At 38.7% G+C, this 16,884-nt stretch overlaps 1 protein-coding gene across 1 annotated transcript in view; it reads right to left on the bottom strand.

Moving 5' to 3' along the window:
* Nucleotides 1–16,884, bottom strand: part of ADCY2 (adenylate cyclase 2) — a 133,292-nt gene that overhangs the window by 11,261 nt on the left and 105,147 nt on the right. The window contains exons 20-21 of the mRNA XM_088131430.1: nt 3,969–4,127; nt 598–744 (exon numbers count right to left, since the gene is read on the bottom strand). Coding sequence (XP_087987556.1) covers nt 598–744; nt 3,969–4,127 — 306 coding nt within the window. The remainder of the gene's footprint in view (nt 1–597; nt 745–3,968; nt 4,128–16,884) is intronic.

The raw sequence follows: 16,884 nt of genomic DNA, 5'->3' as shown, positions 1-16,884 counted from the left end.
AAATCGGGCTGCGACCAGTCACGGAACAGATTAAATTTGTAACCCGAGGTACCACTGTATACCGACCAAGGAAACTTCCTTGCGCTAAGAAGTCAGAGGTGATTCCCTTGTACCTCTTATGACTCTTCTAGATCAGGCTCGCTCATAGGCCTAAGCAACTTGGAAACCGGCTCTTTCTTTTTTCCTGAATATTTCTGTATAAAATATGTAAGATACAGGAAAAAACGTCTATCCATCACAAAATTAAATAATCATTAAAGGTATATCAGCTTGTCCTCCAGGTACCTAAGGTGGTATTCACAGCACTCTTTCCACCAATCATGCCTACAGCAATAATCCCGTGGACTCAGTTGAGCTGAGAGTGTGGCTGGTTTAAAGTTACTCATAGTTACAGACCATGGCCAACACTACTGAGACTCTAAGCAACAATCTTTTCTGCCCGAAAGGATGAGCAGTCGTAGTGTTTCAGAACACACTTCTTGGACAGAATTAACTGATTTAATGGGGTTAAAGGCATTCCTGCCTTGGAGAGTGGCTAGAAAGCCTTTGTATCAGCATAAGTTCTGGCTCATATTCAGTTCTGGTACAGATACTTACATCATCAAAGTCAGCAATGATTTCATTTAGAAGCCTGAGACATTCTAAACCCTCTTTGTTAACATCAGATTCTGTGTAAAATTCTTTGAAATCTGGAATGGAGGCAAACATGACACAGACGCAATCATATGACTGATGGTATAAATCCTGTTGTTGAGAAAAGAATAAGAGGCAACGTTACCCATGTTATCTGCAGAAGTCATTCATAAAATAAAACCCGTGTGAGATGGTAAAGAAAAAAAGGAAAAATGCCAATGAATCAAAATTTTACATAAGTATGCAAAGATAAGTGTGTATCAACTTTGTATTGCTTCTTGTTTTATTTTCATCTATAAACCATTTATTAAATTAAAAACATTAATTTGATTATTACATTAAAATTCATCCTTCAAATATGACAGACTACACTGGTATTTGACACACATTTCAGCATTTCTGTGACAGATACCACAAACTGAGAGCCAGTTTGATGTAGCGATTAAGGTGCTAGCCAGGAGGCTCTGAGTTCTAGTCCTCCCTTAGGCATGAAAGCCAGCTGGGTGACTTTGGGCCAGTCACTCTCTCTCTGCCCAACCCACCTCCCAGGGTTGTTGTTGTGGGGAAAATAACAAGCAGGAGTATTAGGCATGTTTGCTGCCTTGAGTTGACCAAATGTCTTTAAAAAGGTGTTAATAATGAACAGACATAATTCATGTAAGTTTATGATATGCAAGATATTTCTACTGTCATGATCCTGCTATCTTAATTGGAGACTAAGAAATGTATGTTATTTGGAAGAGGGTGGTTTTGACAAATAGGACACTGCTTTCTTTCATCTTTTTAATTAGATCGGAAATGTATGAAAAAGACTCTTGCCAAAGGAAGTCAAAATTATTTATCATCAAAACACTGCTCAGCAGTTCCAGCACAGAACACTGAAAAGAAACTCTAGTCCAAAGCCTGATGTTTAATCCCATTTACACACAGAGTTCCCACACAGCTGTGCTTCCATATTCATTTTAATGGGGGAAAAAGCCAACGCATTGTATGATTTTCCATATACATATGCATCATTGCCTCTTCCAGTGATATGGCCTCGTGCAAGTGAATTGCTGTTGTCTGCTACTGTTGCACGGGCTGCAACAGAACAGTAAAACAGATATTGTGTCACGAGAGCGAGCCGTCATTCAGAATTCAGAAGCCCTTCCAACTAGCTCGACATCTGGTGGTATTACATTAGCATGCTTTATAGAGGCCCTCCTAAGCAGAGAGTGAGCATGCGGAGTGAAGAAATCTCAGTTGTAAATAATAGGGCTATGCAATGCATTTGGAAGGGGCATTTCCCAAAGGACATGGCCAAGAGCATGATATCCCACCCTGAAGAGGTAATGCAACCCCATTCTTCGGAAAACCCCAAGGAGTTGTTTAGAAGACCTTTCTTGGTTTTCTGTGTATGTGCAAGACAAAACCTGTTCCAGAGGTGCCAGAGAAATCCAGCAGTGGTGCATCCACATGCATGCAGAGAAAACTGGAGGCAGCCTGTAAAACAGCTGTGCCTGGCTTTCCCTAACACTTCAAGGAGGGGAGCTTTGCTCTTGCTTACATGCTGTGACAATTGTCCCTTTTGAAGGCTTTGCAAGCCCTAGTAAACAATGCATATACAAGCACTAGATCACTGAAAACTGTATAAATAAAACCCAAATGTCAAGGCCAGGGAAGAGAAAAGTGACTGCAGACAGCTGTAATACCCAAGTTTCAGATGAAAATGAAAGTTGAATACAAGTGCAAGGAGGTGGAGAGAATGACTTCCCATGCAAAACAGGCCATCCTCATAGGCTATACAAACTCCCAGTGCAATAACAATGCTGGTAGTGTTTTACATTTCAGAAGATAAAACAAAAAAATTATTATTTCAGAACATGCTAAAGCAGAGAAGAAATTATATTGCAGAGTTACATCTTAGAAGGATTTTGCTTTAGGAAAACTGTCAGCAGGTGGATGTCTGCTAATGGACTAAAATAGGTTGTTGGGTTTTGTTTTTTTTAATGCCTTTGAGTCAATTTTTGACTCCTGTCGACTGCCTAGATAAGTCCCTGCAGTTTTCTCGGCAAGATTTCAGAAGTGGTTTGCCCTTGCCTGCTTCCTAGGGCTGAGAAGGAGTGATTGGCCCAAGGTCACTGGGCTTTCAAAAATGGTATCTAGCATGCTCTAAATTGCCCAGCTTTTTACCTTGCTATGACTGCTAGAATTTTTTGTTACCCTTTGCTGTTATTGTTTTATTTTACTGTAATTTTATCTGGCTCTTTTATATTTTGTTTTGGACCCTCACTGTGGGATTTTTGCTTATGAAAAGTGAGTAATAAATGTTACAAATCAGTTTTAAATTCACAATGGGTTAATAATGCTTATTTTATATTTGAAACTACTCAAAGTACTGTAAGAGTTGTTAAATGATCTTTTTTTCCTAAGCTCAAGGGTCATTAACATTGGTATCAGCATATGTTAGGACATCTGTCACACCACTGACCAATATTACAGTTTTTACCAAAGTAATTTAAAATACTTTTTACAATTAAAATGGCTAAAATCTCGTAAGATTTCAGCATTTTTGCAAGAGAATGTATGGGACTGCCAAGTCACAAATGATTGCTTCTCGCCCCCCCCCCCCTGCCCCAGTTCTTCAACTCAATAGATGATTTGGTAAGAGTTAAGCTTTTCTTTTTATTGCCTTAGAAGGTATATTCTACACCCTGGTTAGAGACCAATGTTTTCTCAGTGTATGTGAGTGATGAATAGAAATGTAATTTTGTGTTGGAACAGGGTTTGCAGGAAACACAATGGTTTGATTTTTAAGGATGGGTTGCAATAACAAGCCCAAGAACTAGTGACTCCAAATATATACTGTTTGATCTTTGGAACTTCAATATACACTACACACACACACACACACACACACACAAACACATGTTATTTGTAAATAAACAGATATAAAAGAGGGTCATGTAAGTCTCAATGGTTTTTTAAAATCCAAATGGCAACAATGCTCTAGAGCAGTGTTTTTCAACCTCAGCAAGTTTAAGATGTGTGGCTGGGGGAATTCTGAGAGTTGAAGTCCATACATCTTCATGTTGTTGAGACTGAGAAACTCTGCCCTAGAGTACATTGTTAGAACTTCTCAGTGTTTCAGTACCAGAAAAAAATTGCCATAATTTTCTTTTTCAATCCTGTCTTCTCACAAATAGCAAGCAGATATGGAGTTAAGCTGTTTTGCCAGTTCTCAATTTCTGTGGCAGGCAATCTGCAGTCTGTGGTTTGTCTTCTGCTCTGTGCAAACTGACCTGGTCAATTTTGTCTCAGAACACCTAAGATGAGATGTAGTGAGAAGGACTGACCTCATTCTTCAAGTTCCTGGCCAAGAAATGTTCAGCCACGTGAGCAGGCAACACATTTTCCAGAAGAAGCCGATTCAAATTCTCCATGGTCTCAATCTCCTCACGTTCTTTTTTGAACTTGTTCTTCCACAGGAAATCTAACCTACAGTAATATTCATTCTGTTACAAAGAGGACACAGAAGTAAAGAAACAATAGGCATCTTGTCCTATCAGATGGTTTTAAAGAGAAAAAATATATATACATTTACCCCCAAGTGATGTTTTTATCCTGATCTACTTAGGGACTGTATCCATTTATCTATATACAATATTATATCGCTTCCGCAAAATATGGTATGTACAAGCTACACAGTCATATCTCAAACTAGAATCTCATATACCAAATAAGAGCTGAATGCTCAACATGATCCAACAATGTTAAGTGTAGACGTGAAGCCCGATCAGATAATTAAGGGAAAAGAGGAATATACCACTGAGAATATTGAAGGAGGACACAATTACTCGGTTTGCTTATCACAATAATCACATAACAAAACAACTCCCTAAGAAGATAGCTAGGTTCTCATAATAATAATCCTGAACTATCTAATCCTATTTTAACTTAGTCTGAAGTCAACCCAGATCATGAGAGATGGCCCAGTATGTGAATAAAAAGCCCAATTTATGGCTTAAAGTATCCTTGTAATAATTTGATTTCTATTTGAAAAAAAAAATAACAAAGATCCACATTAAAATATAATGCTTAGAAAGATAAGCACAATGAAAAGTAAGGTAAAATAGAATAAAGATTTTTTAAAAAGGTAAGGAAAAATAATTAAAATAGGAAATAGCTACTGATTAATCTTATCCACAGCATGAGGAAAATATGCCTCTAAGACATTTGTTATATAATAGCTTAAAAATGAAAACCGTTAGTCTCATAACACCAATAATAGTGCCACAAAACTATCCTTACACATAAGCACGACATATTTTTAAAATGAGGAGGTGAGACGGGCCCTTTTTTTTATGAGAGCAACAGAATGTGGAGAGTTATAATTGGCAGGGCCAATTCACTCTTCTTCCAGTTTGTCCCTCCTTAAGCATTTCAAATGTAGGCTTTTGAAAAGGAAAAGCTGCAAGGAGTGATTCAGATCCAAATAAATAATAAGTAAAGAATCAAGGTCAGACTTTTTTTTTTTTTTTTGGGGTGCTATAATTACCTGCAGGTAGCTTGGGAAAGGAAAGTACAATGGAAAATCCACATCACTTTCATATTTCAAATCTCTTCCCAATATATTTTTGGAACAGTCAGAGTGAACAAATGGCAAAGGCAACTACAGGAAGCTAATAGTTAGGCACTTCTACATTTTAGGAGTGGTAGCAGAAATAGCTCGCCTCCCTGAAAATGCTATTTCACTCCTCTCTATTCTGTAGAAACAGCATGAAAAAAAGTTCAAACAGAATAAGCTTCTGGGGAGATGGGAGCAAGAGGGAATGGAGAGAGTAATTAATAAAAAGCAAACAAAAAGAAACGGTGAATAATTTTCTCATCGATCATAATGAAAGGAAGAAAAACATCTGGAGCGAGACTCCAAAATGCAGAAAACAAGGGAAAACCTGTGGAATGAAAAGGGAGAGATGCTGCTACGTAATACCTAGCCTTTTTTAAAATAATGAATGATAATGATACTGAACCAGAAATTCAGTCACATTTGAATTCATTTAGGGTGACTTTTTACTTTTGTTGGCAGGGAGAATGAAATATGACTCCTGATATTAATCTGTTTGCCAAATGAATGTAATGAATGACACTGTATAAAGGAACCTACTATATAAAGTCAATGACCAAGAAGCCTTGCTTCAAAAGATTGCTTCAAATATATTTTATTCATTTATAAATCACGTTTCTAAAGCTGCTCAACTTACAATGATTCTGGGCAGCATACATATTAAAAACATATCCAGTACAATAAAAGCAAAACTCAAGGACTAATCCATCCAGCACATTAATAAAATTCTCACCAAAGGTACATACTTCTCTAACCCAGCATCTGAGGAAAGAGCCAAATCTTTGAGGCAGTTTAAAGAACAAATCAAACCTCTGGGGAGATACTATGCTATAGGACAGCACTGCAACAGAGAAGACGTGTCTCCCAGGCCCCATCAGAAGACACTATTTTAAAGATAAGACAGGTAAGACCTTACCAGTTAGACAGAGATGGGAGAACAGCTGCCCTCAGATAACCAGGGCCTATCCCATGAAGGCTTTATAGGCCACAACCAGCACCCTGAATTGCACCCAGAAGCTTATTGGTAACCAGTGCTGCACTTTGAGTTGCACCCAGAAGCTTATTGGTAACCCCTAACAGTCTGCACCACCACATTCTGGACCAGCTTCCAAATGGTCTCAAGGGCAATCCTGAGCAGAGCATTCTGCAACAAGTCCACATGTAAGGTGACTAAGACTTGAGTGAGATGAGATTCATAATTCAGGAAAAGGTGCAACTGGTGTGCCTCATGAATCTGGGCAAAGGCCTCCTGCCCCAGCTGCCACCTGCTCTTCAAGCAATGATGTGAGCTGTGAGGACCTTCGAATTGTGCACCAGTTCTGTCTGGGGGGTTCTACCCCATTCAGAACTGAAAACGGAAAATCCATAGTACCGGGAGACTCAGAAATATACATCCACTAAGGTCTTGTCAGGACTGAGTTTAGGCCTGTTCCTCCCCATCAACACTTCAACAACATACAGACACTGCAACAAGATCTCAACACCAGTAGTTTTGAAAAAGTCAATACATTTATCACCGCCACCCCAAAAGACACACTGCTAAGCATCTCTAGTCCTCACTGCTGCTGCCAGCTCCAGCACTACCACCCAACAGCTGATTGGTGTGCCAGGCATTCCTTTGTGGCCCAGAGTTATGTTTAATTTATCAATACAGCTCTTTCCCCCTACAGGGAGGGAAAGGCCTCATGTAGATGTTAAACAGGAAGGTCAAGTGCGTCAAGCCCTGTGGTACCCACATGTCAGGCCTCAGATTCAACTTCTGTCCCCATCAATATTCTGGAACTGGCCACGGAGAAAGGACAACCATCACATCATTGTACCTCCCATTCCTAGGCTTTACAGTAGGTCCAGAAGGATACCATGATAATGGTATCAAAGGCCACTGAGAAAAACAGGAGAAGCAGGACTGCTACATCACAACCATTCCAGTTCTGCCACAGATCATAAACAAGTTCAATTAACACTATCACCATACTATGTCCCAAATAAAAAGGGTGAGATAAGCCATTTCCTCCAGGACCCTCTCAAGCTGCAATTCAACCATCTTCTCAACTTTCTCTAGAAATGGAAGATTCCAGATTGCAAATTGTCCAGAACCACTGGGTGAGTGAAGGCTTCTTAAGAAGTACACCAACACCTCACTCAAAGATGCATTAACCACTGCATGGACCCAACCACGTCATCTCTTAGACAACCTTAACTAACCAGGAGGGATAGGGTCTAAAGGACAGGTGGGTAGGATCCTACCCTTATCCTCAGAGGTTACAGGGTCAAACACCTCCCAGATGACAATGCCTTAGGCAACTCACACAGACTTGCCCACTCAGAGTCTAACTTTGAGCAGAATCAAGCAACTTCATCAAACAGGTGCCTAGAATGTTCCTCAAGGTAACCTTGAATATATTCCTGTGACTCCTCTCTCCAACAGAGAAGAGATTATTTTGAACAGGGCTGCTGACTGACCCTATACAATAAGAGCAGAAAAATAAGCAAATTTTGCTACTCTTATCTCCGTGACATAATCCCCAACATGGATTCTTACACTTTTGGTTGGATTCACTCTTTATCTTTCTCCAAGGGCATTCCAGATGTCTCTTCTGTCAAGTCATCTCCTGGAGCTCCTTGGGAAACCAAATAACCCCCCACTCCACCCCACCACCACCGATTCTGCCTTCCCTGTGAATAACTCAGCCCTAGATTTCTACCATATCTCCCCAGCCCATCACAGCCAAGACATTTCTGTTTATTCTCCTTCCTCCATTGGTTCTCCCTCCTGCACCCTCCCATCTCTCTCCCAGGAGCAATTGCATTCTCTCCACTTCAAAACAGATGTGAAGGATCAAGCCTATTTTCAAACCTAAAATTAATAACATGCACAACATATTTTAAAATGTCTCAATTTTGTTTTCCTGGGTACAGGCCAAAGAATGAAAGTACACATCAGCTTTAATCTGATATCTCAGTCTTTAAGAGATGTACCATAACTGTAAGATATTTTCCATTTTCCTATCCCCTTTGAAAAGAGATGTGGATAGTTAAAGTGTAGCCTTGAATATGTTATCAAATTTCATCTCTCAGTGTTTATAATAGTCATTGAATTATAGGCAACAAAGGGAATGCTGAATGGGCTTCTTAAATTCCAAGGACTGTGACATTTATAAGCAGCTCAAAAATATAAAATCTGTAAGAATATTTTGGTCACAAAAGGCAGTCTTTGCTAATGCTGATGTGACAGAAGTAAAACAAAGCACTGATTAGATTAATTACTTAATGTGACTGTCATATACTTTGTAAAGAAACCCCTACTCTGATGTTTTCCAGAAGACAATTTATATAGTCAATCACATTCTAAATTAAACACAAGCTATTTTGTCAGACTTTGTTCCATTTTAACTAGAAATATGAAGACATCAAATTTATTGTGTGTAACCACAGACACCTACACAAGGTCTACTTAGAGCAAGAGGCAAAACCTTCCAACTAATTTCAGTTTAAATGAGGTCCACCTGTTTTATCTAATAATATGTTTGAGGCATGTTGTTATACCAAGTTATTTCTCTTGTTATTCTGATATATAACTTCTCAACCCAAGTTTGCTTGTTTATTGGATTTGTGCGCCACCAAATTCATTCAGACTCAGGGCACCCTAAAGCAAAAACTCAACAACTGATTGCCTCAGACAGCGTCCAAACTGCCCAGGCAAAGCTGATTTTGACAAGACATTAAGTACCAAAGGCATTCATTCAAATTTGAACCAATTTGTGATGGCATACTGAGCAAAAGACTCCACAACCATAATTTATTGTATCAGTAAATACTAACATATACAGTACTTTGCAAATAGGACTACTTTATTATCCTTTCCTGCATATGTCAACCATGAATCTCACCACTTTGCTTAATTGTGAAATGTAAATATTCCAAATCCAGAGAAAAGGAGAGACTTGTCATATGTAGAATTTCAAATAACAAAAAGGATCAGAAGATTCCAGTAACTCTCATGTGAAAGTTTGGAGAATAAAATAATGTAAATATTCCTGAGGAGATAGGAGGGGGACTTCAACAACTAAAACATAGCGATTACCTATTTGGTCAAATTTCTTCTCTCCATTCAATAATTATAGCGGGATCCACCTAATGCTGTATCGTTAGTCCCTGGTCTAAAAAAAATAAATTATTTCCATTTGATCAGGATGTACCAAGATAGCTAATACCATTTAGATTTGTGTGGTAACGATATTTTAACATCTACATTAATTAGGTGTGGGTCTATAATTTGCACAGTGTATATGACCATGATCAGATTTTAACATTGCAGAGACATAAGCTTCATTAAGAGGAATACTAGATTTAAATACATTCTCATAAAAAATTTAAATTTACTGACCAAAATCTCTCTTATTTAATCCTATACACCCTGTTTGTGTGTGTGTGGATGGATAGACAGACAGATATGACACTTATAATAGATAATCAAAGCTCTGTAATCTGTGTTCTCACCAAAGGTAAGACAGACATTGCTTGGAAAGGAGAGGCTAGGGAAGCCCTAACAGTTTTTTGAAAAATAAATTCTATGTCATCTAGAATAAAAATAATATTTTGAAATAATTATTCCAGTCTCAGGTTTCAGCTCCACATACATCTGAGTTAAATCTTATTCTGGTAGTGTTTTAAAACTGGGTTAACAAGTTATTCTTTTTTCATTAGTAAAATGTTAAAATATCTCCACAAACTTTGCTACCATTTTTTATTAATTTGCATGGATATGCCATGACTTATTAAATGGCCAAGTATTTAAAGTATTGAATTATTCTATGACTGGTCCTTGAACAGACACTCTGAATTTTTGTCTGCTTTCAAAAATGAAATATTTTGTTTTAAAACGGTTTGATATATTACTTTTTCCTTCTTGGCATTACTAGCCAAACCTGGATAGCATTCAGTTCAATTATTCAATCTCCAGTCTCTTGATTATAATTCTGTTATACCCTTCCTCTTTCTACCACTTCCTCTCTGATGCCTGATACAATTTTATGGATGATCCATAAAATGCAATTCCTATTACTCAAAATTTCAGCTAGCCCTTAAAAAAAAAAGCCCTTACTCAAGTCCAAACTTCCCATCATTGAAACAACTGAAAAGAAATAAAGTAGGTAAGAGATTGAGAAGAACTGAGGCAGATAGATTTGTCAAAAAATACCAATATTCTTCTCCAATGAAAGAGTGGGGACAAAAATCTACCTCCCCCCACTACTTTTTCCCCAATAAATTGATACTTACTGCTGCAGTGCTTTGCAATATCCATTTTTGATGTTTAATGTATTTTAGAGTGGTTTTCTGAGTACTGATTTAATTTTCTAAATAACAGTTTTATTGATAATAGTTTTTAGGAGCTTTGTCTTTAATGTTGTTTTTATAATTGTTTTTATGTTTTGCATTCCAGAGTCACAAAACTGAGATGTATATATATGCCATAGTACTCTAATATATGTATTAAATATTTGGGAACAAATTAAAGATTACTTTGGAATGGAGAAATGTGTGTTATAATTAACAATGATACAAGTTCTATATAGGTAGTCCTTGTTTAGCGACCACAACTGGGATTGGCAGCTCTATCGTTAAGCAAATTGGTTGCTAAGTGAGGTCCACTCTGTGAGGGAGGGAGGAGAAAAAAATGACAGGAGAAATTGCCTACAAAAATTGCTTGTCCCCCACACCCCATTGCAGAGCAGAGAGATTGCTTAAACAAGCAAGCGGGACAAAAAGAAAAAAAACCACAGTGATTTCTGTAGGCAATCTCTCCTGGGCCTGACCCATTTCTTCCCCCCCCCCTTCACAGAGGGGAGAGGCTGGAGAGTAAGCAGGCACACAATGAGGGAATACACTGGGTTGTTTGCGTAGCTCACTCACAGCTCACAGCCCTGGAGCACGCTCAGGGCTGCAGGTATGACCTCATTCCTTTCAATGCGTATTCCCCATTGTGTTCCTGCTTACTCTCTTATAATCCCTTCCTCTCCAATCTCTCAACTCTGCAGGGCGGGGGGAAGAAAAACAACAGGTCTGTAATGGCGATCATGTGACTAAGGGATACTGCAAAGGTCATAATTGAGGGCATTGGTCCTAAAGTTATTTTTTTTCAGCACCCTTGTAACTTGGAACAGTCGCTGAATGAGGTAGTCGCTAAGCGAGGGCTACCTGTAGTCCATGAACCATATTAAATTCCAAAACTCAGTGCAGTGTTAGTGCTGACAGTAATGTCAAGCTTATGAAGAATGGGAGAGAATCATAGTCTCCAACTACTAATTAATACTGAGATTGCAAATTAAAACACACCATTTGCTTAGTCCCTGTCTTTGAGAAAGAATTAAGAGGCCACTTAAAGCTTAATAAGATATTTCTTTGCAGTATTCAATTTTCCAAAGTGATAAAAAGAGTTTCAATTAGATGGTACACTCCAAGAACAATAATTGCAAAGGCCACAGGAGAACAATATCTTGATCAAATTCAACAGCTCAATGGTCTTCTACTACTTCCTGCTGGCTAAGTAAGGTTTTCCTTAGCTTTGTACTACAATAGCATAGAACAAAGCCATAAATCTGTGACAGTGCTAAAGCAGCAATAGCAGAAAGTATAGTTCTGAAAGAAAATACAAGGCAAAACAACAGTGACCTTAGAGAGACATGCACAAAACGTGGTATTCAGAAAAAAGAGTTCATAATATTATTAAAAGTTATTTCTTTCTTCCTCATATTAGTGAGATTGATTGAAAGTAGATTCAGAACCAGCAAATCTTACATTCTAACCACAATATATAATTCCTGTACATTTCTTCTATCAGTTCTCACTTCCATTTGATGAAAGAGAATTTGCTGTTAAAAGTTTCTTTTAAAAGGTGAGTGTCAGTACATTTCTTAGGTGTTCCATTTAGTTGCAAACTGACCATTAGGTATGTGTGTGTGTAGATGGCCTGTCCTTCATGATTTAATCATTGCTCCAGCCACCTAGTCTCCCTGGCTTCCTATCCTTCATAGGATAGGATCCTTCCTATCCTTTAAATTCCAAGGAACTAATCCCACCGTGCTTTTTAAACTGGAAAGTTTGAGCAGCCAGAAAGGATGAAAAAATATATAATGGCAGCAGTGCCAGCAGTAGTACCTTATATCACTTCTAACAAGAAAGCAAGCTCAAAAACACCACCAAAAGAAACTGAAATGAAATATCGAAGCATCTTGAGAACGATGTAGAACATCAGAAGCCTCTTTTCACAAGAAAATGTGAGATATCGCAAGGCAGATTTGGACAAAGCATTAAAATTAATAGATGATTCCAAATTCTGCAGAACTGTACTATCTGATCATGCCCTTTCCATATTATTGTTGTTGTGATGGTGATGGTGATGGTGATGATGATGATGATGACAACACTTTCTTCATCTAGAAACACAATGCTGGAATAGGTGGATCTTCAGTCTGATCAGTTAAGGAAAACAGATCTTCCTTGGATGCAAGTATTAATTATAGTTATGACTTATGAACAATTACAAATAGGACCTAGATAATGTACAGTGCAGTTTCAGAACGGGTTTTATAATAAAAAATATGTTGAATTTTTTTCCCCCAATTCTGTATTTATCATAAAAATGAGTACTGTAGTCTCTCAATGCCTCACTGCTACCTTAGGCCAAATTACTGAGGAAAGCAAACATCTTATCTCCCAACCTTTTCTAGTAGTTTATAAAAGAGCACTAAATAGTATTACCAAAAATAGAGCTGTTAGAAAACCAATTCATCTAAATTACCACAATAAACAAGTCATTTTTAAGAAATAGGAAAGTGCACAATCCTGGTATTTTTAATTTAAAATCAGTGTTAGAATGCTATGGAAAAATCTTTTTTTAGATATAAAATAATGGAATGGAATAACTGCAATGGAAATTGCAATTTTGAAGAAGCTGGTTCTCTAGTTGTACAATAAATACATGTAGTCCTCAAATTACAACGGCAATTGGGACTGGAATTTCTGTTGCTAAGTGATGCAGACATAAAGTGTGACATCACGTGACCACATTGCTTAGCCACAGCAATCCCTGCAGTTCCCATTGCTGTTGTTAAGTGAGGATTGTCAGTTGTTAAGGGGGCACGCCTTGCAACTTCCTGTCAGCTTCCAACAAGTGAAGTTAGTGGAGAAGCCGGCAGGAAATTGCAAGTCTCAAGAGGCTTGCAAGCAGGCCGCCAGGAAGGTGAGTGGCTGCTGCCAGGTGGGGGTGGGAGTGAGGAGGTGCATTGATAGTGGGGAGGCATGGCATGAGTGTGGAGAGGCTTTGGGGTGGCTGCCGCCAGGTGGGAGTGGGTGCCCAAGGGTGCGTGAGTAGTCAGGGAGGAGGTGTGAGGGTATGAGGGTGGTGGGGGAGGCACAGCACAAGTGCAGCGAAGCTCAGGGAAGCTGCATGAAGGTGCACAGGTGGTGGGGAGGCACAGCACAAGTGTGGCGGGGCTTGGAGTGGCTGCTGCTAGGTGGGGGACGGTGTGTGGCCGGGGGAGGGTGGAGTAGCAGGGAGGTGCAGCGTGAGTGTAGTGAGGCTCAGGGAGGATGCGCAAAGGTGTGTGGGTGGCTGGTGAGGCATGATGCGAGCGTAAAGGGGCTGGGGGAGGATGTGTGGGTGAGGGAGACTTATCCAAGCAACTTGTGATCTTCCCTGCCAGCTTCTCCATTGACTTTGCTTGTGGGAAGCCAGCAGGAAAGTTCACAAATCATGATCACATGACTGCGGGATGCTACAACCATTGTAAGTTCAAGCCAGTTGCTAAGCGCTCAGATCACGATCATGTGATTGCAGAGGTGCTGGAACAGCTGGAACTTCGAGGACTGGTCATAACCACCACTTGTTCAAGTACCATTGTAACTTTGAATGGTTGCTGAACAAGTAGTCATTTAACTGAGGACTACCTGTAATATACTTTATATTGGATTAAAATTCATAAAGAAAGCCTATCTATGCACCTTCCCAGCTCACCTGCACATTATGCCCTGTCTATCCAAGTGATATAATACACAATTTATAATATAATAAACACATACACCCTAAAATAAAATTGTAAAAGCCCAATGGTCTTACTCGTTAATTCCATTACATAACGTTCCCATCTTGAAGCCCTCCATTTGTATTAGAATTTAACTTCCATAATACCCAGCAAGCATTCCCATGGCCATGCTTTCTGGGATTTATGGTAGTCCAGTACATCCTGAGGGACTCAAATCAGAAAAGGTATTGTCTTCTGGACCAAGAGGATGTACTCTTTAGTTTGACTAAGTATCTTACAATACTTATAACCATATGCAGAACAATAAAATGAGGAACTTTCATGTAATGAACTAAGTTCTTAAAATATATTGTTCTGTAAGAAAATTACGCTATAATAAACTATGTAGTTGCTTACCAATGAATATTAATATACTACATATTAATAAAATACTAATAGTAATACTAATCAAGTTAGTACTTAATTCTGGTGAAGTGAATTGCATACAAGTTAATGCATCCAGAATAAATAATACAGAGTCAGCGTGATATAGTTATTAAGATGTTGGATTAGGACAGGAGAAACCCAGATTCTAGTCCACTCTCAGCCAAGGAGATTCACTGGATGACTTTGGACTCTCTTTCAGATCAATCTCCCTCAAAGAGTTATTGATGGAGGGATAAAATGAAGGGAGATCTCCTCATCTAAGTCTCCTTGAGTTCCTGCAGAAAAGGTGGGATATAAATCTAACAATTATATATACATACACAAATACCAATGAATGCATTCCCTTTTGGGGTAAGTAACATTATGCACAGTGAAGAAAAATAGTAAGAAGTAGGAAGTAAGGAAAATTAAAGGCAGGAGATAAAAAGAAATCTAATTAATATTAAACACCAACACATTCACTATACTCTCTGTATCTGTTGATCCTGAAAACCCTTCAAGCTAGGTCAGGTCAGGAAACAGACTCCACAACGACTACTGAAATTCTATTGTTGCAGTGTATAATAGCAGAAGTTTGAAAGCCTGACAGTGATCCCCCCCCCCCCCCATTTATACCAAGAGAATCAAGGCAAGGCAATCTTGAGTTTCTTCTTATTTCCTTTCAGGGCTAAGCTGGTGTTTATCTAACAGTCGTCCAATATCTTTTTCAAGGCCATCTCCATAACCCTGTACACCAGGGTTCCTCAACCTTGGCGACTTGAAGATGTGTGGACTTCAACTCCCAGAATTCCCAGAATTCTGGGAGTTGAAGTCCACACATCTTCAAGTCACCAAGGTTGAGGAACTCTGCTGTACACAAATCATCCTTTTTTCCACCAAGTCCATAAATCAATTCACGTATTGCCTTTTGTTCTTTAAACTTCTCACCTTGCTCCATTTGAGGATCTCATCAGCTCCATCCAACCACAACTTTCTAAGTCTTTTCCCTTTCTCTCAACCCATTAATTCTTCTTTCATATATCTATTTGCTCATTTGATTCTCATTCATTCTCTCTATGTGACCAAACCCCTGAAATCCATTTCCTTCAAAATGATCACTCCTTTTAATTGCTTTTAATCCACATTCAGACAAGGCAACCATCAACAGGCACATAGAAATGATATCTACACACTATTCAAAAGAGACAATAGAAAGGAAAACAAAAGAACATCTCCTCACCGGCAATCATCACCCAGATAAGCAGAGATTAACACCAAGATTACCTCCATATATACAAGCAGTAAACAATACCCTAATCAAGGAACTACCAGAGGGTGAAAAAACAAAACAAAGCAAAACCCACCCACCCCACCAACACTGGCAGGGCATGCCACAGTATATAAACAGAGAGCAAACCCCATTCCATTCTAGCACTGAAGATGTTACCTAGCCGGGTAACAAAACCTTTGCAAGAAAACAACCAAACCCAGAGAACCCCAAGGACTCCACAATCCACATTCACTTAACACCTATCCATTCCTGATCATCTTTCTTTTTGTTTTACTACACACACTTCTTAGATATGACATCCCCACTGCATCTACCTTACTTCTCCTAATTTACCACACCCAACATTTCTCCTGATGTACTATACCGAACTCTGACTCCCATATAACATATGCACTCTTACGCATAGTCATTTTTTATTTTTTTGACATGCATTCCTTGTACACACTACCACTATCTTTGTACTAGCATTTGCATAACTTTTTTCCCATCAACTTTCCCATCTGTGGTAGACATTCTACCATAGCAGCCATTCTACACATAAATGCATCTACTTACTCTATTTTTTTTTTTTTTGGCCATTTATGTATAACTTGCAATCATGTGTTCCATTTTCCCTGTCAAACAAAACTACCTGAATGGTCTTTGATACATTAATTCAGATCCATACTCCTTATTCTACCATACAAACTAATATTCACCAGAAACCATTCCGATTCTCAGTCAACAACATAGCATCATCTAAAGACAAAAGTACACACACATTCATATCCTCAAATGACATAACTTTACCACAAATATTCCTTATACATTTATCCATAGATACATTAACCAACAGAAAGGAACATAACCCATCCTTGCTGCCTCCTCAAAGTTGAACCGTTTGCTAAACATTCCAGTTATTCTCA

The sequence above is a fragment of the Python bivittatus genome, unplaced genomic scaffold, assembly GCF_059951505.1.
Source record: "Python bivittatus isolate LINGU-HERP-01145 unplaced genomic scaffold, Pbiv_v1 ctg000960_np1212, whole genome shotgun sequence".
NCBI classification, from domain to species: Eukaryota; Metazoa; Chordata; class Lepidosauria; order Squamata; family Pythonidae; genus Python; species Python bivittatus.
This window is presented reverse-complemented; position numbering and strand designations above follow the sequence as displayed.